The 25,858-nt window shown below is 41.9% G+C and overlaps 1 protein-coding gene across 1 annotated transcript in view; it reads left to right on the forward strand.

The window, feature by feature from the left end:
• Positions 1-25,858, forward strand: part of lrrk1 (leucine-rich repeat kinase 1) — a 237,289-nt gene that overhangs the window by 123,243 nt on the left and 88,188 nt on the right. The window contains exons 13-20 of the mRNA XM_043677668.1: positions 1,783-1,912; positions 2,342-2,454; positions 3,281-3,495; positions 5,506-5,670; positions 10,979-11,151; positions 16,612-16,732; positions 19,136-19,295; positions 20,418-20,694. Of these exons, the coding sequence (XP_043533603.1) occupies positions 1,783-1,912; positions 2,342-2,454; positions 3,281-3,495; positions 5,506-5,670; positions 10,979-11,151; positions 16,612-16,732; positions 19,136-19,295; positions 20,418-20,694 (1,354 nt within the window). The remainder of the gene's footprint in view (positions 1-1,782; positions 1,913-2,341; positions 2,455-3,280; positions 3,496-5,505; positions 5,671-10,978; positions 11,152-16,611; positions 16,733-19,135; positions 19,296-20,417; positions 20,695-25,858) is intronic.

Raw genomic sequence — 25,858 nt, forward strand, 5'->3', positions numbered from 1 at the left:
TAATTTATTACCAGACAGTCAGCATCACTTTGTCACGGGCAGATCATGTCTGACAAATTTAATTTGTTTCTTTGATAATGTGACACAAGCAGTGGATAAGGATATTCCTAAGGATATTGTATCTGTGGACTTGCAGGATGCATTTGATGCATGGCAGGTAGGACAGCAACATGGATTAGAAGTTGCCGAAAAGATAGGAAACAGAGGGTCAGTATAGGTGGGCATTTCTCAGATTGGACATAAGTTGGAAAGTAGTGTTCCCCTGGAATCGGTGTTGGAACTGTTGCCTTTTCTGATTCATATAAACAGTTTGGAGGTAGATTATAGAGGGCAAAATCTCTAAATTTACAGATGATATTCGCTAGGGCGAATAGTGAATTGTGAGGTTAATGTTGAGTGACTTCAGAGAGACATTAACAAGTTGGCCGAATAGGCAAACACCGAGCAGATGAGTTTCGGTGCAGAGAAATGTGAGGTAATCAGTTTTGTAGGAGGAACCTAGAGGCAATGCAGATGCAATGGTACAACATTGAGGGAGTGCAGAGGCAGCAGGACCTCAGAGTTCAAGGGCATAATGCTCTGAAGGTGGCCGGCAATTTGAAACAATTGTTAAGTAGGCTTATAGGATCTTGGATTTATAAACAGAGACATAGAGTATAAAACCAAGGAGGTGATGCTACACCTTTACAAATCATTGCTCAGACCATATTGTGTTCAGTTCTGGACACCTGGGACAGCATAGTGACTCAGTGATTACCACTGCTGCCTCACAGTGCCAGGGACCTGCATTGAATTCCAGCTTCAGACCACTATCTGTGTGGAGTTTTCACATTCTCCTGTGCATGGGTATCTTCCGGGTGCTTCAGTTTCCTTCCGCAGTCCAAAGGTGTGCAGGTTGGATGGATTGATCATGCTAAATTGCCCTTGGTGTCCGGCGATGTGCAAGCTAGGTGGATTAGCCGTGGGAAATGCAGGGTTACAGATTTTGGGTACGGTGTTGGGTCTGGGTGGGGTGCTCTTCAGCAGCATGGTGCTGACTTAGTGGGCTGAATGACCTCCTTCCACATGGTAGGGATTCTATGATTTACGAAAGGATGTTAAAGTTCTGGTGAGATTGCAAAGGAGACTTACTAAAATAATTCCAGAATGAGGGATTTTAGATACAAGGAAAAGGTAGGGCTTATTCTCCTTGGAGCAGAGAAGATTAAGTGGTGACCTTAATGTGGTGTTCAAAATAATGAACAACTTTGACCATCAAAAACAGATATTGTTTCCACTGGTTGATATGTCAGTAACTAGGGATCACATTCTCAAGATTGGCAACAATTCGCAAGGAATGAGATGAGGTGAAATGTCTTTACTCAGAGTTTTTAGATTTGCAGTGTTTTGCCAGGGAGAGTGGTAGAGGCAGATTCTACAGGAGATTTCTAAAGACATCAGGATATATATTTAAAAGTTGAGTTTATAGACAAGGCTGGAAAATGGAACTGGCTGGGTAGCTCTTTCAGGAATCGGTGGAGACATGATGGGTCTAATAGCCTCCTCTGTTTTGTAAAATTCTATGATTCTATTTTGGTTTCACTAGTGGGGAACAGGGAGCACTCTTAGTCCTATCTCCTCCTGTGTTTCTGAAAACCAGTGTCAAAATTCATCAGTGTAATCAATGTCTACGCTGATGTGCAAATGTAACACTGCCCCAACAGAAAAGTATCCCACTAAGGCAGACAGTAACATGCAGTGAAACACTAACAGAGCAACATGCCTTCAATGTTTTATTTTCAGTTTCACCAGTTGAATTCCCACAGTTCCTTGGTGAGTGTTTAGAGGTTCTGCACCTGGACAACAACTTTCTTGATTCAGTCCCTCAGTCAGTGTGCTGGCTGCGATCCCTCTCTGAGCTGTACCTTTCAAAGTAAGTCAGCTACTTGTTTATAATTAACTCAAAAGTATGGGATTACTGTAGACTCCTGTAGTGATGGCAGCATGCTTCATTCAGTTCAAAGCTGTGGCCAGATTGTTAAAAGTTTATTTTCTAGAAAAATATTACCATCTAATTAATGGATGTCTGTCTCTGCCAGACTTCTGTCAGTGGAGTTTATTCCACAGAGAGCAGAAATGTCCATGTTTTAGTTCACAAGTTGTTTTGGACAGGTAAACTCTGTCTATCCCTCGGTTAAGAAGGACAAAAATAAATAAAATACTTTTATTTTAAATGGTACCTTAAATTAGAATAAACTGGAGTTTATCAGACAAACTGACTCCAAAATCAATTGGTTGCTCGCAGTGGAATAGTGTTGATTCTGTCTGCCTGTACAACTTAATACTTTTTCTGTTTCATTAGCAACCCTGGAATCCGGGAGCTCCCCGCTGAGCTGGGCCAGCTGGCTAATCTCTGGCAGCTGGACATCGATCAATTAAGTATCTCAAATGTGCCCACAGAGATCAGAAATGAAGGTAAATTGAGCTTTTCTTCGTTATTGCAATGTTTTTTCAACTACCAGTGATTTAACATTATGTCAAGGCATAGGAGTGTTTGCAAGTTAGGCAATAGGGCAGATTAGAATTTAGGTAAGAGAAAAGCCCATTTAGTTCTGAAGCTGTTCTACCATTCAATGAGCCTATGGCTGACCTATTCATAGAGTTTTAATAGTATATGCACTGGGATATCCAATGCACACTCGACGTCCACCATTTTCTAAATTCATCATTTCTATCCTTTTTCACTCTCCTGCGCTCAGAGGTGATGACCTCACATTTGCCTGTGTTGAAATCCATTGTCACAGTTTTATTTATTAATATAATTGATTATCAACCCGTTGTAATTTTAAACTTCCATCTGTCCTCACCGGCCTCTGCTCCCTCACTGTACTCTCCCCACTGGTCCCTGCCTCCTCACCAGAGCCCCCCACCCCATCCATGACCACCTCAGCAGAGCCATCACTTCAGTTCCACAGCACTGACAGTACTGACTCTGACCTCTCACCAGAGACCCCTCTCTGGATCCAGCCTCAAACAATTCTGATAATTCTAATGTTATTCTGAAAATTATGGAATTGACAAAATGCAGTTTGTCAATGGAGGATCAACTGTTGCCCAGAAAATATTTTGAGATTATCAATTGTTTGATTTGCAGAATCACTTAACTTAAAATATAAATGAAGTTTCGCAATGAAGATTGAGTTTCATAACAGGCAGATAGAAGAGGGATTTGAACTGAATTATAAGAATAGTGCTGCATTACAATTTGGTAAATGGCTTGTCGCTTGTAACCATTTAACAGGCCCTAGTTCAATACTGACCTATCTGAGAGCACAGCTGCGAAAAGCTGAGCCTTGCAAGCTACTGAAAATGGTCATTGTTGGGCCTCCACGTCAAGGAAAATCCACTCTGTTGGAGACCCTACAGTCAGGAAAATCCACTCAAAGCATGTCCAAAGAAAGTAGCATCCAAACTACCAGCTGGGAACTTCTACGACCTGCCAATCTCAAGACAAAGGTACTGAGAGTTTTGCTTGATTCTAACATGTATTGCAGTTCTAGTATAGCATTGTTAAAGTGTAATGCTGTGTGGGTTCAGAGAATCTGAAGTCTCTTATTTTCTTTGTGTTGCTGTAAGTATCAAAGAGTGGGAAGCCCAATAATCATCATCTCTCTACTCCTGATCTGTTCTGAGAATCCAGAAACACTTCCAGTTATACTAAATCCAATGGAGAATGTAGTTCATCGACGTGTTCCTAACTGGGACTGAAGGAGAATGCTTACTCACATCAGCTTCTTATTATAAAAGCAAGCTCTGTGAAAATCTAAAATAAAACAGAAAATGCTGGAAATGGTTGGCAAGTCTGGCATATCTGTGCAGAGAGAAACAGAAAGGTGACATACCTGAAAGATCTGCTGAGTTTTGTTTGTTCTCATTTCCATTTTTAAAAAGCTGATTGAGAGGATCGGTGTGGACTCAATGGGCTGAATGCCCTGCTTCCACACTTTAAGGATTCTGTGGTCTATGATTTAAGAGTGAGAGAAGGAAAGTGGGGGGGGAGGAGGGGTAAAGAGATATGGAACCATGGTGGACTCATGAGATTAGAATACTGCTTGTATTTTATTTTATTATTTCATAGAATGTGGGCTTTACTGATATTTGTTCCTGATTGTGTTGGAACTGAGCTCTTTGCGAGGGAACATTTCAGAAGCATTTAAGAGTCACCCCAATGCTTTGGATCTGGAATCACATGTAGACCACTCCACAATAAGGATGGCAAATTTCCTTCCCTGAAGGACATTAGTGAACCAGGTAGATTTTTGTCACGATCAAAGATTAGCCTTGAAACACCATTATTGAGACTACATTTATCTTTGAGATTTTTAACTAGAATTTACATTTGAAATGATTTGTTTTATTTTCATATGTACCTAAGTACGGTGAAAAGTTGTTTTTTTTTGTGAGCAGTGTGGGCAGATCATAGCAAATAAGGGCATACAGACTTAGGGTGCTTAGACAGAGTGAGGCACACAAGGTGCATAGGAGGTGCACAAAGCACAATCATCATTAGGTATGACATTCCACTGTTGCTGTTGATGGGATTTGATACCTTGTGCCCAGAGCATTAGCCCTTAATATTGTCACTGGACAATATCCGCTACATTACCAACTCCTTTTTTTTGTGGGTTCATTTTTGTGTGGAGAAAAACACGGCAGGGGTCAATTTTCTTCTTTTAGGCTCTTGTGATTTTCTTGTGGCTTTTTTTTTTTGATTTTCAGCTTATATTTTAGTTTTCAGGGGTGCATTTTTCAAACTCACTAACTCATTTATCAGGTAATGCAATCATGTTGTGACATTGCTTTCTGTATTTGTGTTGATGTGGAGGGTATTTCGCAAAGTGTCTTCTGTTGACCCATTTCCTGGACAGCTGCATATTTTCCACATTCCACTCCCATTGAGGTTTTGTTGCATTTTCATAAATTTTTGAGACCTCAGCCTGTTTTAGGTAGCTTCCTTGTTTGCCTACAGAGCCCTGCAGGTTTACATCATTAATGGACAGGATTGGTAAGCAAAATAATGTGTTCATTATAACTCCACTCCTTCCTGCCCACAAAGCAGATTCCACCATGAGAGCAGGATTAAAATTGACTCCAGTGCTGTGGCATTTTGTCCAAAATATTAACTTTTATAAATATGAAATGCCAAGAGAAAGGGCAATAATTTTCACCTTGCAAACTGTCAATGTTTGAAGTCTTTTCCATCATTCTGCAGCTTTCTCAGCCACACGTAATAGCACTTTCTAAAGGTACGTTTCCCAATCTTGCATATCTACCAGGAAGGCTCACATCATTCCTTTGAAAGATATACTTTGATAGAATTATTGAAGTGTGTAGGAGGCCATTTGGTCCATCGTGCCTGTGCTAGCTCTCTGTTAAAGCCAATCTCGAGCAAACAGGTCACTGTAATTAACTATGGCACAGAATGCTACAATGTAGTTTTGTTAGTTTTTACTCTTTACTTGACAGGTGGATTCCATCATGTTTAATGTGTGGGATGTTGGAGGTACTGCCATAATGTCAACAGTCAATCAGTGCTTTTTCACTGATAAAGCCCTCTATGTGGTGGTGTGGAATCTGGCACTAGGAGAGGAAGCAGTGGCAAACCTGCAGTCGTGGCTACTGAACATTGAGGTAGGAAGTGGACTTTATTTTTAAAAACTGGCATGACCTGCAAAGTACAAACTCTCCAAATCTTTGCTTGGCTTGTATATTACAGCGAAACCTCATAGTCCTTCAGCAGTACACATTAGCAGGTTGGGAACAAAATTGGAATTTGAGTGCCTTTTTTTTAGTAATCATTTGATATGTGTATTGTATGTTAGGCTAGCTATTGGTTGCCTGTCCGTGATAAGTTGGTCGTAAGCTACTTTCTTGAATGCAGCAGTGTGGTGTAGATAGCGTCATAGTGCTATCTGGAAGAGAGTTCTGGGACTTTGAGCCAGCAACAGGGATGGCAGTATAGTTCTGAGTCAGGATGGTGATTTGTGTAGCTTGGAGGAGAATTTGCAGGGAATGGTGGTCCCATGCATCTGCTGCCTTTATCCTTCTAAGTAGTAGAAGATACATGTATGAAGGAGCTTGTGTAAGTTACTTCAGTGCACCCCATAGATATTATACACTGTTGACAGTATGTGTCAGTGATGAAGAATGTGAATGTTGAAGGTGGTGGCTGTGGTGCCGATCAATTAGATCGCTTTAAACTGGTTGGTGTTGAACTTCCTGCATGTTGTTGGAGCTGCACTTATCCAGGCAAGCGGTAGTATTCTCTGAATAAGAGTATTCACACTTCTGACTGGTGCCTTGTTGATGGTGGGCAGGCCTATGGGAGACAGGAGGTAAGTTGCCCACTACAGGATTCACAGCTTCTGACCTGCTTTTTTTAGCCACAGTATTTATATGGCTGGTTCAGTCAGTTTCAGGTCAATGGTAGTCTCCAGAATGTAGACATTCACAAACGTAGGATTCACTAATTGAAATGCTATTGTTTTCGAGAAAAGATTAAAAGTGGTAATTCCCTGGCATTTATCAGATGTGATCGTTATTTGTCGAGTATCGACACTAGTCTGAATAGTGTCCACATCTTGTTGCATATGAATATGGACTGCTGCATTGTTTGAGGATAGTCATGAATAGTGCTGAACATTGTTCAGTGATCAGCAAATATCCCCACACTTGACCTTATGATGAAGGGAAGGTTATTGATAAAGCATCTGAAGATGGATGGGCCTAGGATACACCCTCAGTAGCTGTTGCAGGAATGTCCTGTGACTGAGATAACTGAAATCTAGAAATTTCCACAAACATCCTTTGTGCTAGCTATGACTTCTACCAGCAGTTTCTCTCCTGTTCCCATTGACTTTAGTTTTGCTGGAAGTCATTGATACTGCATTTAATCAAACAATACCCAACTCTCAATTCAGCTGTTTTGTCCATATTTAGACAAAGCTGCAATGAGCTCAGCAGCTGAATGGTCTTTGTGAAAGCTGTATTCAACTTAAAGGATTGATCCCTTCTCATCTGGAACTCAACATTGCCCCAGTGCCTCTGTAGAAGATGAGGGCCCACAATGTAAGTGAAGTGGCAAACCTGCCTGTCCTAACAAAGATGGAGTTCTACTGGAGCAGTCCACTCAAGTAGGGGACAGATCATTTTGGAGAAAGGAAGATCACTGTTGGTGCTAGAGGTGATGAAGATCTAAAGGAATTACATTTGGCCTACGAGGGACTGGAATGTGTCTAGGAAGAGAGATAGGATAGAAATGTGTGTGGCAGTGTCTAGAGGTGAGCACGTGTATGACCAGTGTAGTGTTTCGACCTACGTTCTACAAGATACAACAGTATCTGCGTTATTCATTGTCAAGTGTTCTCTTCAATCGGTTAATCTTTGATCCTTGCAGCCACCATCCCTGAGGAACTGGACTTTACCTCTGAGGGGCAGGAGGGTACTTATGAGAGTGCACACTCCTCTTTTGCCATCGTCTCATATTCTTGCACCTTGGTGGGCTTGCACTATTGACTAAACCTAGGGCCCAATTATTTTGAACATCTGAGCAGCAGATGCTAAGCACATCCTGTATTGCAGACTAATGATGAATTTCCGAGTTTTGTTTCTGAGGCAACATCTTGGATGCCCGAGGGAGATGAGTGACAGTGTTTTTAAAATTCCAGAGTAAATGCAACCCTGGCCAAGGACATTTGAGGAGTCTATTCAGACCATGAGTTGCAATATCCCCTTGTCTGTACAAGTGGCAACTTCCATTGAGAAATTGCCTTACACGGGGAATGAGAAGCAACAACAAATTCCTTTTATGCTGAGTTGTGCGCAAAGCCATTTTATTGACACTCAGTTCAATCGATGAGTGCCACTATGGAAGAGAGATCAGATTTGTGTTTCTGCCAGGTCTGTGCCACCTCAGGTGAGCCAGGAAGACTGCAACAACAGAGGATGCTCCTGCCTCTAGGCAGAACTTACTCAAAATATCAGAGCCCTCATTGCTTAGACAAGCAGAGATTGCCTGAGACAAATACCAACAATGTCATCCAGGCTAGTGAGAAAACCAACATCCAGCACAGCCAATGAGGAAAGGGGAGCACCATGTTGCAGCCTTTGCCGCGTTGCTGCACTCTGAGCAGTCACTTGAGACACACGTGGGTCAACATTGTTCCTTATTAGTTGGGTTGTAAATGAGGTTATGGATATGTTTAATCCACCTGCTCAGGCATGTAATGACACATCTCTGGAGTAGGTCAGATTTAAACCCAAGCCTCCTGGCCACCAGGCAGGCACCGCAAGACCTTCATAATATGTCGTGTCAACTTTATTGAATGGTGTCATAATTCAGGTGAGTTTTTGTGTCTGGTGATAAAAATGGCAAGCTTCTTCCAGAGGACCTCAGAGACCCGATGAAGGGAGATGCAGCACCTAAATGTCGCATTGGCCAATATGGCTCGATGTTTCATTGAATCACTTTTTGATCAGAAGCTCCTGTATCTCCCTCAGAACAAACCTCTGACCCTCGTGGTATGGCAGCCTGGCCAACATTCTGAAGTTCTCCATCTGATTTATTGTCCGATTCCTACTTGGGGCTTGATGATGAAAGATATCCTCATTGGACAGTTTCTCTCTCCCCTTTACAGAGCCAAATCATGTTGTACACAGCAAGCAACAGCCAGAGAGGTCTGAGCCAGTATATACTGCAGGGCTAGCAAATTGGTCCATTTGTCAGAAACTCATCTTTTGAAAACTACTGGTCCTCTTAATAGTCACCTTGTTTGAAGCATAGCTCATTTTGTATGGTTCCTCTTCAGTATGGGGATGCCTGACCAGGGGCACAGTTTAAAATTTGGGAATGTCATTTAGGTCTGAGATGAGAATTTATTTTACGAAAAGGTTGTGATTCTTTGGAATTCTCTACTACAGAGGGCTGTGGAAGCATATCTTCTTTGCATATGTTTAATTTAGAAATTGATAGATTTCTAATTGCCAGTGGCACACAGGGTTACAAGTATGGGATGGGTAAAATACATTGAAATGTTTGACAAGCTATTATTGTATTGAGAGGTAAAGGAGGCTCAATGGGCTACTTCTGTTCCTTTTGTTATAAGCTGCCTTTTAACTAGATGGCATTGCATACAAGTGTCCAACCATTTAGTTGAACAAGTGCCACAGAGATGTGGCATTGGGAGTACATGAGGTTATGTTAGAAGGTGGCTTACGTCGCTGTTCCCAAGCTGCCACGCACCAGGATCCACAGCCAGTGGATCAAAGCAATCTGCACAATCAGGGAATTAAATCCTTTTCAATTTAATCGCACCCATTGTTGTCCCACACATGCTTTGATGGGCATGTATAAACAATTAGCCTTTGTGCTTTGGGAAGTGCCTCATTGGCCCTGAAGCCTCTTTCTCTCTCAGCTGGTTGTTGACACCACTGATAGTTGCTAACATGGTCTGCTCGATTTCTGAAGCAGTACAGCAGTTACAGACTAGACACAATGGGTTGCTGGTTGTATGATGCCAGAGATGCAACTGATCCTTGAAAGAATCCTGATATTTAGCAGATTGATGCTGCAATCACATTTGTTGCCACGGGCATTAATCAGATGGCCACCTATAATAGCTGCCACGCTTAGGTGCACTGTTCCTGGATCAGGGCATTTCGGGCTTCCATATCATCCTGAACAATGCGGTGCCACATGGGTCCAAGCTCTGATGGCCTTGTAATGCTGCCAGATATTCCTCATCAATTGCCTCATGCTTCGAAGAGACAAAGCAGTCTTCCCCATGTTCATCCTGTTGGCCTGATTGCACAGCAATGCTGGAATCCTTGAACAGCAATACTGAAGGGCCAATTGGACTGACCAGGGCATCAGAACCACATATTCTGGAGGCCAATGGCTCATGTGCTGAGATTGCAGTGGTCTTATTGCTCTTTTGCGATGGTTGTGGAGTTTCTTACTGGGGTCAACAAACATCACTTTACTAGGTATATCTTACCAGTTGGGAGCCATCCACAGAGGATTTGCAGTGGGAAGTATAGCTGCACCATTTGCAATTGCCTCAGGATGATGCATTACAGCAATAGCCAGGATACCTTAGAAGGAGCTGGTGGCAACGGTTGCACAGCTCCTTTCCTGCTGATGATTGTTCTGAGCTGTAATAACGGGACTTGATGGGTGCACTGGATCATTCCACTATACCTAATTGCCTACATTTGTGATATATAAAGTCTGATGCCTTCCCAGAACCTGAGTCCATCCCCTGAGTAGCTGATTACAAGAGCCCAACAGTCCTTCTACTACCAAGGTTGAGATTCCTGGCATCTTAGTGATATTGGAAGCCCCCCCTTGGGCCGCCTCCATGATTGTGCACAGGTCAGCCACCACCTCCACAACTGCACTTCTCTTCCAGCATTCCCAATCTGTGAATGAAATTGACAAATCATGAACTCCTCTTTGTAATTTCCTCTTATAGGAGGCTGTCAATAGCTTGTTTACTCAATGATCTCCTACTGTACAATCACCTCATCTGCTTATATAAGCTTTTGACCTAATGTGGGGCCTGCTTACATTGACAAAATTGTATATGTGACAGATTCCCCTAAATTGGCTTCCTATTGAGCCCCATTGGTTCCAAGCAAGACACTATCCTCCCTGAGATGTTGCCTTCAGAATAATTATGCCGAAGCAAAACTAAATTAGTCAAACAGCACATTGCATTCCTGTGCAAATTTACTAAGCACACCCACTGCTGAATTCAGTACCATCTCTGTGGCAACTTTCAGTCTTGTATTTGTGTTTATGTGCTTCTGTCTGTCTCTGACTTTATTTATGTCTCTCGCTCACTGGCATGCTTCTCTGATCCTTGCTGTCTGTCTTTCTCTTGAGTAATATTGTTCAATAAATGGAAAAAGATTGAACACGATTTGCGTTTTGTTCAAGGCAAAAGCTCCCAATGCTACTGTGATTGTAGTAGGAACACATTTGGATTTGATTGACACAAAATTTCGATCAGAGAGAATTGCTACACTTCGAGCTTATGTCCTTGCTTTGTGTCGCTCCCCATCTGGGCCTCGAGCAACTGGGTATCCTGATATCAGCTGCCGAAATTTACAGTGAGTACAATCCCATTTACAGTGTACGTCCTCTTAAGTTCTTTATCCAATCTGTCAGAATTGATTTCAATAATTTGCCCACTACAAGGTTAGACTGACTTGGCCTGTAATGACTTGGTCTATTCCTCGTTCCATTTTTAAAGAAAGGTAAACATCAGCAATCCTCTAGCAAGGGTTGAAAAATTATGCTCAGGCCATCTGCTATTTCCTCCCTGGTTCCTTTAGTAGCTCAGGGTAAACTTCATCTGACCCAGATGATAATCCACTTTCATAGATGCTCATTTTCTTAGTTTTTCTTCCCTCACTATGCTAACTATTTCTAATATCTCACTGCCCTCTTAATATCAATTCCTGCATCTTCCCCTTTCTTTCACAAAGACAGGTGCAAAGTATTCATTTGGAACATTTTTTTCGTGGTAAAATTTTTACAGTTAACAGTGAGATAATTAAAATCCCCTGTTACTGCTTTATTTTTATACTTTTTGAGATTTGCCTAAGTACTTGTTTTTCTCTCTCCCTCTAACTATTTAGAGGTCTACAGTAAACTCCTAGCAGTGTGACTGGGCCTTTTTTGTTCCACAGCTCAAGGCAAATGGCCTAATTTAGATCCTCCTAACATAATACATCATCCCTCTTCACGGCTGTAATGATTTCTTCAAACAATGTTGCCACTCCTCCCCTTTGTCTCTTACAGCCCCCATCGCACTTGATCTTAACTGGGAACTCTCAGTGGGAATGTTGACATGCCAACCCTGTCCCTCTTTATGCCATGCTTTTGGAATAGTTATTGCCATGTTTCCATTTGTATCTTCAGCTCATCTGCTTTACTTGTGAAACTCCTGCATTGAGTTTGAGCACGGCCAAATATGTTTTGAAAACTTTCTAATCATCGTTCCTTTTGCTTTCTGCGTCTGACTACTGATTTTCTTCCTTCCATTTCAAATGTATACCAACTCAGTCTATGCTTGTGTCCCCATCTTCTGCCAAACTGGTTTAAACCTTGTCCAACAGGATATTTGTCTCAACCCTTTTGAGGTACACAGTCTGACTTGGACAGACTGACCTCTCAGAACCTGTTTGAATGCCCTAAGAATCTAAAAGCAACCTCCTACACAACCTCTGCAGCTGTTGTTACCATCCACTGGGGTAGCATGCTGGAAATAAAGTAACACTATTCCTGGATTGTCACAAAGATGGAAACAGTCAATCTGTCTAAAGTCCCAATTTACCTGACTGACAAACTCAAGTTTTTTATTTAAATGTACTAATCATGTTTCTGTATAAGAAAATACTGTTTATTACAAACACATCCTCTTTAAAGAGGAAAATTGACGTTTCGGGCAAAAGCCCTTCATGATGAAGGGCTTTTGCCCAAAACGTTGATTTTCCTGCTCCTCGGATGTTGCCTGACCTGCTGTGCTTTTCCAGCACCGCTCTAATCTAGACTCTGGTTTCCAGCATCTGCAGTCCTCACTTCAGTCTAAATTGTCTTGATACAATGGGCACGAAAAAACCAAATTCCTAACATAAAGCTTAAACTCTGCCTTTTCTAAAAGTCTCCCCTTCAGAAACAAATAGACATACAAGAAATGGATATGAAAGGTGGAAAAACAAAAAAAAAGCTGTTTTATTCCTCCTTCAGGGGATTTGCAGATAAAGATGAGTGGAAGCCAGCTTGCTTTTGCTTGGAAGATGTCCTGTTTCCTCCACAAAGGAGAAAGAGAGAGTCACAGAGATTTTTAATGCTTTCTCTTTGAGGGCTAGCTGTGTGGGCAGCACGATGGTTCAGTGGTTAGCACTGCTGCCTCACTGCGCCAAGGACCCAGTACAATTCCACGCTCAGGTGACTGTGCAAACTCTACAAAGACATTCTCCCCGTGCCTGCGTGGGTTTCCTCTGGGTGCTCCGGTTTCTTTCCACAGTCCAGGTGAATTGGCCAAGCTAAATTGCCCGTAGTGTTCAAGGGTATATAGATTAGGTGCATTAGTCAGGGGAAATGTGGAGTAATAGGGTAGGGGAGTGGGTCTGGGTGGGTTACTTATTGGAGAGTTGCTGTGGACTTGTTGGGCCTGTTCCACACTGTAGGGATTCTATGAAAAAAATCGTTCTTAAGTTCACTGAAGGTTTGGGGAGATAGGTTGTTTTGAGGTTTCCATGCTTGATCTCAATTCCTCTGTTTGAAGAGAAAGAGGCTGCTGGGCAAGGATAGAAGCCACGAGGACCCTCTGAGCAGAGGAATCACTTGGGATGCAGGACTGTCCTTTCCCACTCATAGCCTCCTCTTTGGGGAATGGGGTCTCTGACTCCAATGCCATTCTCCTGTTTTGGTCTGTTGCAGTGTGGATTGGGCAGGCAATCTGCTTCTCAGCTTGCCCTAGGAACATTCCCTCTTAGCAAAAACATGCCCTTGTGATTCCTTCATTTTTCTCTGGCTAATGGTAGATTATCATATCCTGCACAGTACTGAGGGAATGAATCAATATCGCAGGTGCTGAATTCAGTTGAGACATTATCCATCTCTCTCAGATGGATATGAAAATCGCCTGGCACCATCCTAAGTGAGTTATTCCTGATGTCCTTGATCAACATGACTTAAAATAAAGATTATCTGGCCAATATCACACTGCTGGTTCTTGCAAACAAGTTTATTGCTACAATTCCCACATTCCAACAGTGAGCACATTTTAAAAATATATCACAGGGTTTTAAACTATTTTGGTGTATCCTGATGTTGTGACTGGTGCTATATAAATGCAAGTCTCATTGTACTGCTATTTCAACATTTCTTTCTCACTGTTTATCTGCTAATTTTTGAAAGCATTGTCAAATAAGCATGGAGCTGATGGTTGTTAGCAGAAATCCCTTTGAACAAGTATAATGTATACATAACAGGAAACATGCCTGTACAACCATGTTAAAGCAAGACCCACCACTCCATTATACCATAGACTGTAAGACAGAGGAGCAGAATAAATCTATTTGGCCCATCGAGTCTGTTCCACCATGGCTGGTCTGTTTCTCAACCCCTTTGTCCTGCCTTCTCATCAATCCCCTTACTAATCAACTCATCAAGAACAGCTTATCACGTGGCCTGACATTACTGGAGTGATGTAATTCACTACTGTATTGTTAGCTGCTTCTGTTATACTACACCTCAATGTTTAGGGCAGCATGGTGGCTCAGTGATTAGCCCAGCATCAGGGATCTGGGTTCAATTCCATCCTTGTATGACTGTCTGGGTGGAATCTGCATATTCTCCCCATGTCTGTGTGGGTTTCCTCCCTTAGTCTAAACATGTGCAGGTGAGAGGAATTAGCCATGGGAAATGCAGAGTTACAAGGATAGGGTATTGGGTGGATCTGGGTGAGATGCTCTCTGGAGGGTCAGTATGGACTTGATGGGCTGAATGGTCTGCTTTAACACTGTAGAGATTCTATTAACTTGTAACCCACTCCCTTCCCTTCCAAGTATCTTCCAGTATCCCTGAGCCACAGGAACAGGTACTGTGATAATTTGACCAGTCAGCCTGATCCTGTTCTCAGTTCCCTCAGAGCAGAGTATCGGAGAGTGGTCCTTCTGCAAAGGGATAGCTAATCCTTGTAGTAGAGACCTGGTTGGAGTGCTAGCAGTCGGAATAACCAGTCCGATTTGTTTACGGCCTTTTTGGGATGGGTACCAGTGTGGAGTTGCTTCTCCTGAGAGTGCCAGTGCTCAGTTCTTAGGATCGGTTTACAGCACATCCCAGAACCTGACTCTCATGGGATGAGACAAGGAAAGATTTCTTCAGCCAGTGGGTGGTGAATCTGTGGAACTCATTGCTGCAGAAGGCTGTGGAAGCCAAGACATTGAGTGTCTTTAAGACAAAGATAGATATGTTCTTCATTCGTGAAGGGATCAAGGTTTACAGGGTGACAGGCAGGAGGGCGGCACAGTGGTTAGCACTACTGCCTCAGAGCGCCAGAGACCTGGGTTCAATTCCCACCTTAGGCGACTGTGTGGAGTTTGCACATTCTCCCCATGTCTGCGTGGGTTTCCTCTGGGTGCTCCAGTTTCCTCCCACAGTCCAAAAATGTGCAGGTCAGGTGAATTGGCCATGCTAAATTGCCCGTAGTGTTAGGTGAAGGCGTAAATGTAGGGGAATGGGTCTGGGTGGGTTGCACTTCGGGTCGGTGTGGACTTGTTGGGCCGAAGGGTCTGTTTCCACACTGTAAGTAATCTAATCTAATCTAATTTACAATGGGGTTGAGAAACATATCCGCCATGGTCGAAAAGCCTAATTCTGTTTCTATACCTTATGGTTCAGTTAGGAACCCGTACTGACTCTCCTGTTTCTACACTGTAGGCCCCACACAAGCCATGGTCATCTAATCAGGAGTCAATCAAAACATTGTTGTAAAGCAATAGAAATAGATATTGCTGGAAAAGCTCAGCAGGTCTGGCAGCATCTTGTTTAAAGCAGTTGTTCCTTGTTCAGAATCCATTTCTCTGTTCTGTCTGCTTTCACTCAGAAAAAGGCAACATGGTCACAACTTCCAGTGTGCTCCAGTAAACATGATGACAACAGCCATGTCTTTGCAGGGTCTCCTTAGTTGAAAATAGTGTCTGTCTTTTTTAGTCTGCAGCCCAAAACTAAAGGATATAAAAAGATGTGGTCTTTACACCAATCATTGATTTGTGCTAACCGCTATTATTAATAGCAAACAATACTGGGAGTAAATGAAGTTTACAATTTTTAAGGTACAGTGTTTTAATCTCTTTCATAACAAATATTGATGGAAATAAGTGCTGATTACTCTGAGAGCTTAATATCTCAAGCCATTCCTTGTGTAATTTTGGTTCACCTTTTAGAGGGATTGTAAAGACAGCTGATAGTTCAGACTAGAGCTGTATAAGACATGGTGCAAAGTGAACCCACTCACTTTAAGACACTGATATGATGATGGTGTCTATGGCAGACCCAAATCTGTAATAGAATAATAACAAGTGGGTATTAATGACCAGCATAGGTTCAATATCTTAGGCAATTCTCATCTAGTTGAATGTACAGTAAGGAAGTAGAATGAAATGTTGAAGTTAATGTACGAAGACTCATATACTGGAGTCGGAATCCTGTTCAGTCTGTATTAGCTACTCGGTTCTCAGTGATTTTAGTATGTTTAGCATTGATTCAAAACAATGAGTTTTCCAGCACAACCTCTCAGGTCACGTGTTAAACTACTTCTGTTATAATTCTCTCCTTACTGTGAGATATCCACCCCTCCATCTCTCCCTTTTACAGTAAAATATACATCTTTCTATCTTGCTGTTTATATTGAAATATCCACTCCCATGTCTCCTTTACAGTAAAAAATATCCATTCCCCTCTCCCTTTTACAGTGAGATATCCACAATTTATGGTGAAATATTTATATCTCTTATTTCTTTTACAATTAGATGTTCTCCATTGTGTCTCCTCTACAGTGAGATATCCTGCAAAACACTTGATGGACTGGAAGGGCTTCGCAAATTGATTTTTCAAGTTGCTTGTAGCATGAAGGACACAGGGAATCTAACTGCATCGCAGAGGTTGGTTGGGAGATTGGTAAGTGCTTCCTAGCTTTCAGTGTAGTACAAAATAGACTAGGTATTTTACTCTGAATACTCCCACACTTGACCAAATCCAAGCTTTAACACCCACATTCAATGTCTGGATAAATACTCCTGTTTTCTGCCATGAGATCTCCTGTATTGTTTTAGATTAAGTTAATTTGTGTCTTGTCTGCTAATTTTTAAAATGAATTGACATATATAGGATCATTTCATCATTGTCCAGGGCTTTTGCATAAAGAATGAATGCTCAAGTTCTGAGGGCATAACTGAACATTGCATTCATTGTGCCGCATTCTCCTTATACAGGACACAGGAGGACTCGGGTATGCAGGTTGCCTTGGTGTTTGTTTAGACAGCCTCAGTCTTAGAGTGGCTTAACAGATCGAATACTCAGTCCCAAAGCTAATCTACATCTCTTAAACATACAGAAAATCATGACCTTCATAACCCTGTGATCTCGCACATGTAGGTTGTTTACATTTCTTTCTTGGTCTTTTTGTTATTCCTGTACACAGGAATCAGTATACTTTCTAGTCTGTTCCCAAGGCTGTCACAGGTCTTAGGATGTACAAAATTCCTCTTCAGCCACATCTGCTGGCATGGAACCTTAAGGTGTTCAAGATTTATGCTTGCTAAAAGGTGTCTTAGAGCATTAGTCATCCTGCTCCTGTTAGAACCCCATTTTATAAAATCTTATTTAATTCTCAGTACACATTAAGGAGGATTATATCACATCTTACAGTGAAGCAAGCAGCAAGATTGGACTATTTCATGACTACTGCACTGCAAAGTTTGGAGTTGATTTGAAGTCAATCTTTTCAGAATCAGTAGAGTTGCATCATACGCCTTGGGTGCCACTTGAATGAGTGTTATGTTCCTACTTTTCTCTGATTATACTGAAGTTATTTTTCAGGCAGCGAGAACGTATTGTGGAAGTTTCACTGCAGGGGATGTAGAGCTTACTGCAACCCAATCTGTACCTCCTGCTGCATTGGCAATGTTTTCAGAACTGACTGTTCCTCATTTGTTCAAAAATGAACTTCTGAAATTTAAAAGCGTAAACCTGCATCGTTATTAACTTAACATGTTAGGAAATTTTTTTTTTAATAGTTGGTTCTCCGTTTTGACCAAGTTATGAAACACATTGTAGCTGACGATTATGAAATTACTGGATGTTTCACTGGAACCCAAGCTCTCTTTTTTCCATTTTTGAAAACAAATAAGAAATATACATTTGATCTTTTAATATTCTCCAGTTTAATATTGCTGGTTTCTCCTGTGAACAAGCACTTTGTCACTTTAGGATCGTTACCTTTTACTGTTCAATATCTGGTTGTATGATAACTCATGTTACATGAAGTATGTGCCGTAATATCACGTGATCTTTTCCAATCAGCCAAGATCCTTCAAAATGGTCTAGGTACCATGTAGAGCAATTAGAGAAGCTGTGATTGTCCTCCTTTGAACAAGAGAAAGTTGAGGGGAGATTCAAATTATTCCGGGTTTTACTGGCATAGATGGGCAGGAACTATATTTAGTAGCAAGACACTTGGTAAGTAGAAGGCACTAATTTAAACAATGAAGGGAAATGAGGTTATGTTGGAACTGTATAAAACTTTAGTTAAATCATAGCTGGAATACTGTGTACAGTTCTGGTGATGATGTTTCAGGAAGAGTGCGATTACAATCGAAGATGCAGAGGTTTATGAGGGCTATGTTATTGAAGCATGCCTGGAATGGACAACATTATCCAGTGTAACCTCACAGATCGTCTGAGAGAACTTTCTTTGGAACAGAGGAAGCTGGAGTGAGGTATAGTTGAGGTGTATAAAATTATGGAGGGCTGAGACAGATGGGAAGGAGTGACTTCTGTTGGCATTGAGGTCAATAACCAGGGGGCATAAATTTAAAGTACTTGTTTAAAGGGTTAGAAAGAGGGTTATTGAGGCAAATCTTTATCATTCAGATGCTTTGCAGTCTACAACTCACTATGTGAACGTGTGGTAGAAGCAGAAAACATGAGGTGCTAGAACGTACAGAGCCAGAGGTGCCAGAACACTTTGAGGTGCTTCTTTTGGAAGAGTTATTAAACCAAGTCCCATTTATCTTCTCAATGGATGTAAAAGAAATACTGGTTCAAAGAAATGCAGGAGGGTGAAAGATTGTCCTGAACAATATTTCTCTCTTATTCAGTATCGTAAGAAATGATCTGTTCACCATCACATTGCTGCTTTTGGGCTCTTGAAGTGTACAAAATTGCAGCCATGTTTCTAACATTGCAATACTTTATAAATGTTTCATTGTCTGTAGAGCACCTTAAGATATCTTGAAAGATGCCATAAAAACGTAGGTCTGCCTTTGTTTTAACATGCAGTAACATCAGCCTCCATTTCAGATACCAAAGAGCCACTTCAATCTGTTGAATGCTGTCCTGAAAGAACAACAAAGAAGAAGCAGTAGTAATGAAGTCCAGTACTTAACTGACCAGCAACTGGAGGAGATTGTGCAGCTGACTCCTGACAATGATATCAAGGACTTTGAAGATTTGCAGACCGGTAATTCTCAATGATATTTTGAGGAAAAATTCATTTTTTCAATTGTTCACTTCCTCTTTTGTGTTGTTACATCAGTGCCTTTTTCGTTATTTGTCAAATAGAAACTATTAAAGCCCAAATTGAACGAATTACCTTTCCAATTGGAATCAGCACTGTGCAAAAACAATCAAATTGGAAATCCTATTTATCACTCCACTTTCCATCCGTGGACTCTGAGGCTTCTTCACATCTGCCTCAGTGCAGGAATTCCAATAGGCAGCAGCATAGATAGGTCATGCAGAAACTATGCCCTCCCTTTCTGGCACTAGCTGCTGTATTCCGGTAGTCAAGTTTAAATGTCCCAAAATGTCTCATTGTGTGCATAACTGAATGTGAATGTCTTGTTGTATAAGTGGTAAGAGTGGGTATGATAAGAATGTGAGTGGCAGGGGAATAAGATGTCAGGATGCTGGATAGGGAAGATGGCAAAAAGGGTATGATAATGAGTCGGTTTGAGGAGTAGTTGCAAGGTGGTCAAGGAGGTCTAGAAGGGAGACGTGAATGTCAGGTGTACTGTTACTCAAAGGTTAGAATGAGTTTTTATTCATCTAATATTTCCTCGATAACTATTAGCTAAGGAAATCTAAACTTCCCAGATAATTCCTACGGAATTCCTACAGAATCCCAGTTGTGTTTTCAGAGGCATTCTAACACAATCACTGGGGAATAGGTCTGGTCTCCAACTGTGTGAAAACTGGAAGATCTGAGCTAGTGGGCGGCATGGTGGCACAGTGGTTAGCACTGCTGCCTCACAGCCCCAGAGACCCGGGTTCAATTCCCGCCTCAGGCGACTGACTGTGTGGAGTTTGCACATTCTCCCCGTGTCTGCGTAGGTTTCCTCCAGGTGCTCCAGTTTCCTCCCACAGTCCAAAAATGTGCGGGTCAGGTGAATTGGCCAGGCTAAATTGCCTGTAGTGTTAGGCAAAGGGGTAAATGTAGCGGAATGGGTGGGTTGCGCTTCGGCGGGTCAGTGTGGACTTGTTGGGCCTGTTTCCACACTGTAAGTAATCTAATCTAATAATAAGTGAGGGCATAAGATAACCAACTCACTGTTGCCTCATTGTGCCATTGTTTGGTTCGCAGCTTTCTCCTTCCTTATTGAGACAGGAGCATTGCTGCATTTTCCAGACACCAGCCATGGTCTACGAAACCTCTACTTCTTGGATCCAGTGTGGTTATCTGAATGCTTGGCGAGAATTATCAATGTCAAAGCTTCACGTGTGCTTGCCAAAAATGGAATAATACAAGTTACGGAGCTGAGAAAGTTGCTGATTGGAACTGGCTTCACAGAGCAGACTGAGGAGCAATATTTCCAATTTCTTGCCAAGTTTGAGATTGCTCTTCCAATTACCAACAACAGGTAATTTGTTTTCTGATATTTTAAAATGCTTAGTTTGGATTTCAAATTACTTTATAGCTACCTCTTCCAGCCGCACAACCCTCTAAGGTAGAAACGGAAAGTGTTTAAAAAACCCAGGTCTGGCAACTACTGCAGAGAGAGAAACAAAGTTAACATTTCAAATCTCTTCCATTTGGCCTCAGCCTCATGAGATCTCTAGCATTCCTGATTTTAACCATTCCACTATTGGTGGCCATGTCTTCAGCTGCTGAAGCCTTAAGCTCAGAATTTCTTTTCCTAATCTCAATGTCTTTCTAATTATCTCCTTTTTTTAAGATGTTTCTTTAAAAACCCTTATAAAAGTTGCAAATTACGTTTTGTGTGTCTGTGACAAAGGTGAACTTTCCCTCTTTACCTTCTGAAGCTTTTGACAGTCTTGACTATGCCATCGTCCTCCAACCTCTCGACACTGTTTTCCAGCTGAGTAAGACTGCTGTCACTTGGTTCCATCATTATCTATCAATCGCAGCCAGACGATCACTTGCAAAGGCTTCTCTCTGATTCTGTACTGTTACCTCTAGTATCCCCTGAGCATCTAACATTGGTCCTTCCTTTTTCTTATCTACACTATGTTACTCTATGGTATGATCTGAAATTGTGTTAAATTTCCCATGAATACTAATGGCAGTAAGCTTAACCTCTCCATCACCTCTTTTCTCCCATACAGTGTCTAAGTTATCAGATGCTAATGTGAAATCCAGTAGTGAATGAGCAGAAATACCTTCCAATAAAACATTGGAAAGGCTGAAGTAATCATTTTCACTTGCTGCTCTAAACTCTCTTTCTGAACTACTTCTCTATCCATCTCCGTGACAACAGTCTGACATGAAACCACTCTCTATGCAACCTTGCTATCACAATTGACCCTGGGATGAACATCCAACCTTCCTTCTGCACCATCACAAAGATTGACTGTTTCCATAATGTCACCTGACAGCATTGTGCCTCAGCTTGTCTGAGGCTGAAACCCTCTTCATTACCTCGATACCTGACAATTCAAATGGTTTCCTGGCTGATTTTATACATTCCACAGACTTGAAACTACAGTTAATCCCAACCTCTGTTGGCTGCATCTTAATGCCAATGTCCTATTCCCCTGTCAACCTTGTGCTCATTGACCTATACTGGGTCCTGCAGTGATTGTTACAGAGACATGGAGTCTTAGAGAGGTACAGCATGGAAACAGACCCTTCGGTCCAACTCGTCCATGCCGACCAGATATCCCAACCCCATGTAGTCCCACCTGCCAGCACCCGGCCCATATCCCTCCAAACCCTACCTATTCATATACCCATCCAAATGCCTCTTAAATGTTGCAATTGTACCAGCCTCCACCACTTCCTCTGGCAGCTCATTCCATACACGTACCAATCTCTGTGTGAAAAAGTTGCCCCGTGTGTCTTTTATATCTTTCCCCTCTCACCCTAAACCTATGCCCTCTAGTTCTGGACTCCCCGACCCCAGGGAAAAGACTACCTATTTATCCTATCCATGTCCCTCATGATTTTATAAACCTCTATAACGTCACCCCTCATCCTCCAACGCTCTAGAGAAAACAGCTCCAGCCTATTCAACCTCTCCCTATAGCTCAAATGCTCCAACCCTGCCAACATCCTTATAAACCTTTTCTGAACCCTTTCAAGTTTCACAACATCTTTCCAATAGGAAGGAGACCTGAATTGCATGCAATATTCCAACAGTGGCCTAACCAATGTCCTGTACAGCTGCAACATGACCTCCCAACTCCTGTACTCAATACTCTGACCAATAAAGGAAAGCATACCAAACGCCTTCTTCACTATCCTATCTACCTGCGACTCCACTTTCAAGGAGCTATGAACCTGCATTCCAAGGTCTCTTTGTTCAGCAACACTCCCTAGGACCTTTCCATTAAGTGTATAAGTCCTGCTAAGATTTGCTTTCCCAAAATGCAGCACCTCACATTTATCTGAATTAAACTCCATCTGCCACTTCTCAGCCCATTGGCTCATCTGGTCCAGATCCTGTTGTAATCTGAGGTAACCCTCTTCACTGTCCACTACATCTCCAATTTTGGTGTCATCTGCAAACTTACTAACTGTACATCTTATACTCGCATCCAAATAATTTATGTAAATGACAAAAGGTAGAGGAACCAGCACCGATCCTTGCGGCACTCCACTGGTCACAGGCCTCCAGTCTGAAAAACAACCCTCCAACACCACCTTCTGTCTTCTACCTTTGAGCCAGTTCTGTATCCAAATGGCTAGTTCTCCATGTATTCCATGAGATCTAACCTTGCTAATCAATCTCCCATGGGGAACCTTGTCGAACGCCTTACTGAAATCCATATGGATCACATCTACCGCTCTGCCCTCATCAATCCTCTTTGTTATTTCCTCAAAAAACTCAATCAAGTTTGTGAGACATGATTTCTGATGCACAAAGCCATGTTGTAATGAAGTCAGCCAAGTGGACCTTATAAATGGAGTTCCCTCATTGGGGTTGTTAATCTGGTCTAGTCAGGGAGCTCTGGCTGACAGATAAAAACAGGAGTGTCAGACATCCTGTTCACTCTTGGAGTTGGATCAGTGTCATGGACTCTCCATGTGGAAATATGGAGTGACTTAGTAGTGGGATACTGTCCTCTGTGGAGTTATTTCAGTGGATGAGAGATAAACACGCTGCTGAAGAAATTCACTCGCAAAAGTCATCTTGGAGTTGAGATGAACATTTCTGGCATCATGCTATTGTTTGGGAAATTTGACTTTTTAGGTCCTGTCATTGAAGACTTGATCCAGTATGTGGAAAGAATACATTATGTTTTCCAGGCAAATTACATTAGACCATGTGAAAATCAACAAGTAATTCTCCTGACTGCTTGTAGACATGCAGCGTTTTTGGTTATTAGGAGCCCTACGTTCCCTGAGGCACCAGATAATAACGCCTTTTCAGAGTTGATTAATTTAGTTAATGAATATTACAACCCATAGCCTCCTCTCCTTCTGAAATAGCATCAGTTTTACTCAGCAATTCAAGAACCAGGGGAATCCGTGTTGGGATCTTTGACTAGGTTAAGGCGATTAGCAGAGGCATGTGACTTTGGTTTTTAACCCTTAATGACATGCTGAAGACCACTTAGTATGTGGGATTAATAATGTAACCATACAAAAGCACCTATTAGCTGAAGCCCAACTGGACTTCAAACAGGCACTACAACTGGCTTTATCATTGGAAAATGTGGCAAGTGAAATATATGAATTGCAGGGAATACACCCTAGCCCGTCCATCTGAGCTTAGGGATCACTACTTGAGTGAAGACAATTGCACAGCCTTGCTTAGGAAGTTAAAAGTCACACAACACCAGGTTATGGTCCAACAGGTTTAATTGGAAGCACACTAGCTTTCGGAGCGACGCTCCTTCATCAGGTGATAGTGGAGGGCTCAATCGTAACACAGAATTTATAGCAAAAATTAACAGTGTGATGTAACTGAAATTATACATTGAAAAATTGATTGTCTGTTAAGCTTTTCATCTATTAGAATACAATGATAGTTTCACTTCTTTCATGTGTAAATCACAAAACTTTTTTTTAAAAAAGTTAGGAAGGTATCCTTAACAGAGGGTCTCTTGGTCAGCCCACAGTAAAACTCCAAAGCAAACCAAGCCTCAGCCAAGCAGTTAAAATTTTCTTCAGGTTCCAGACCAGCAAGCTGCCAATATGTGGACTTGAGACAGTAAAAGAAATCCATTAGACCTAATGGAGTAAGAGAACCCATAGGCCAGGGACCAGGCTAGTGAACACCCTGGAAAGTCTGCCTACATCTGACGTGGAATGGTTAAATTGCTTAGCAACATCCCAATCAGAACAATCAAAACAAAGTTAAAAATCACACAACACCAGATTATAGTCCAACAGGTTTAATTGGAAGCACAATAGCTTTCGAAGCGATGCTCCTTCATCAGGTGATAGTGGAGGACTCGATCGTAACACAGAATTTATAGCAAAAATTTACAAAACAGAAGTCTGGCTAAATGATCTCCTGGTTCGAATGGAGGTTGATACCAGTGTAGCTGTTTCAGTGATTGCAGAACCAGTCTTTAACAAAATTCACTCTGGACCCCAACCCTTAAGTTTACACAAGACCTTGGCTAGACTGAGAACGTATACCAGGGAACTTTTACAAATTAAGGGTATAACTTCAGTTCTGGTCTGTCATGAGAAGTAGCTGGTTCAGTTACCACTGATTATTGTAAAAATCCCCAAGCTTAATGGGACAAAATTGGTTCAGTAAGATTCATCAAAGTTGGCTTAACATTTCTCAGTAAGAAATGGTTGCTTGATTGAAGTCCTAATTGCATACCCTAAAGTCTTTCAGGAAGATCTCCAGACTATCGAAGGAACCAAAGCCACCTTGCATGTTGACCGGGAAGCAATTCCATGACTCTGCAAGGTCAACCCATTTGCCTTACAGTCAAGATAGAAGCAGAAATCAGAAGGCTGGAAAGCGAAGGGATTATCAAACCAGTCCAGTTTGCGGAATGAGCAGCACCAGTTGTACCAATTGTTAAGCCCAACAGGTCGGTTTGCCTTTGTGGGGATATTAAATAAATCGTAACAGCTTTTCGAAACTGGATAAATACCAATTCCCTCGTATAGAGGATTTATACGCAGAACTGGCAGGAGAGCTGTCCTTTATGAAGCTGAACATGAGCCATGCATATTTACAATTGCCATTAGATAAGGATTCCCAGAAGTATGCTACAATTAATAGCCATAAGGGTTTGTACCAATACACAAGACTGCCATTTGGAGTACTGTCAGCCTGTGCAATTTTTCAGCAGACAATGGACAACATTTTACAAAGTGTACCCAAGATCACAATTTATCTGGATGATATGCTAACAGGGAAGAACAGTAAGGAGCACTTAGAGAACTTGGACATAGTCCTTGGATGTTTCTCCCAGGCAAGCATAGGCCTCAGAAGGGAAAAGTGTGTGTTCCAGGCTCCCCAAATAACTGTCTTGGGCTACAAGGTCTGCAAGACTGGGTTACACCCGTCGGAAGATAAAGTGGGAGTGATCAAATCTGCTCTGGATTTTATGTCCATATCGAAGCTTAAGTCTTTCCTTGGGCTGATGAGC

This window comes from Chiloscyllium plagiosum, chromosome 36 (assembly GCF_004010195.1).
Source record: "Chiloscyllium plagiosum isolate BGI_BamShark_2017 chromosome 36, ASM401019v2, whole genome shotgun sequence".
In the NCBI taxonomy this organism is placed as follows: Eukaryota; Metazoa; Chordata; class Chondrichthyes; order Orectolobiformes; family Hemiscylliidae; genus Chiloscyllium; species Chiloscyllium plagiosum.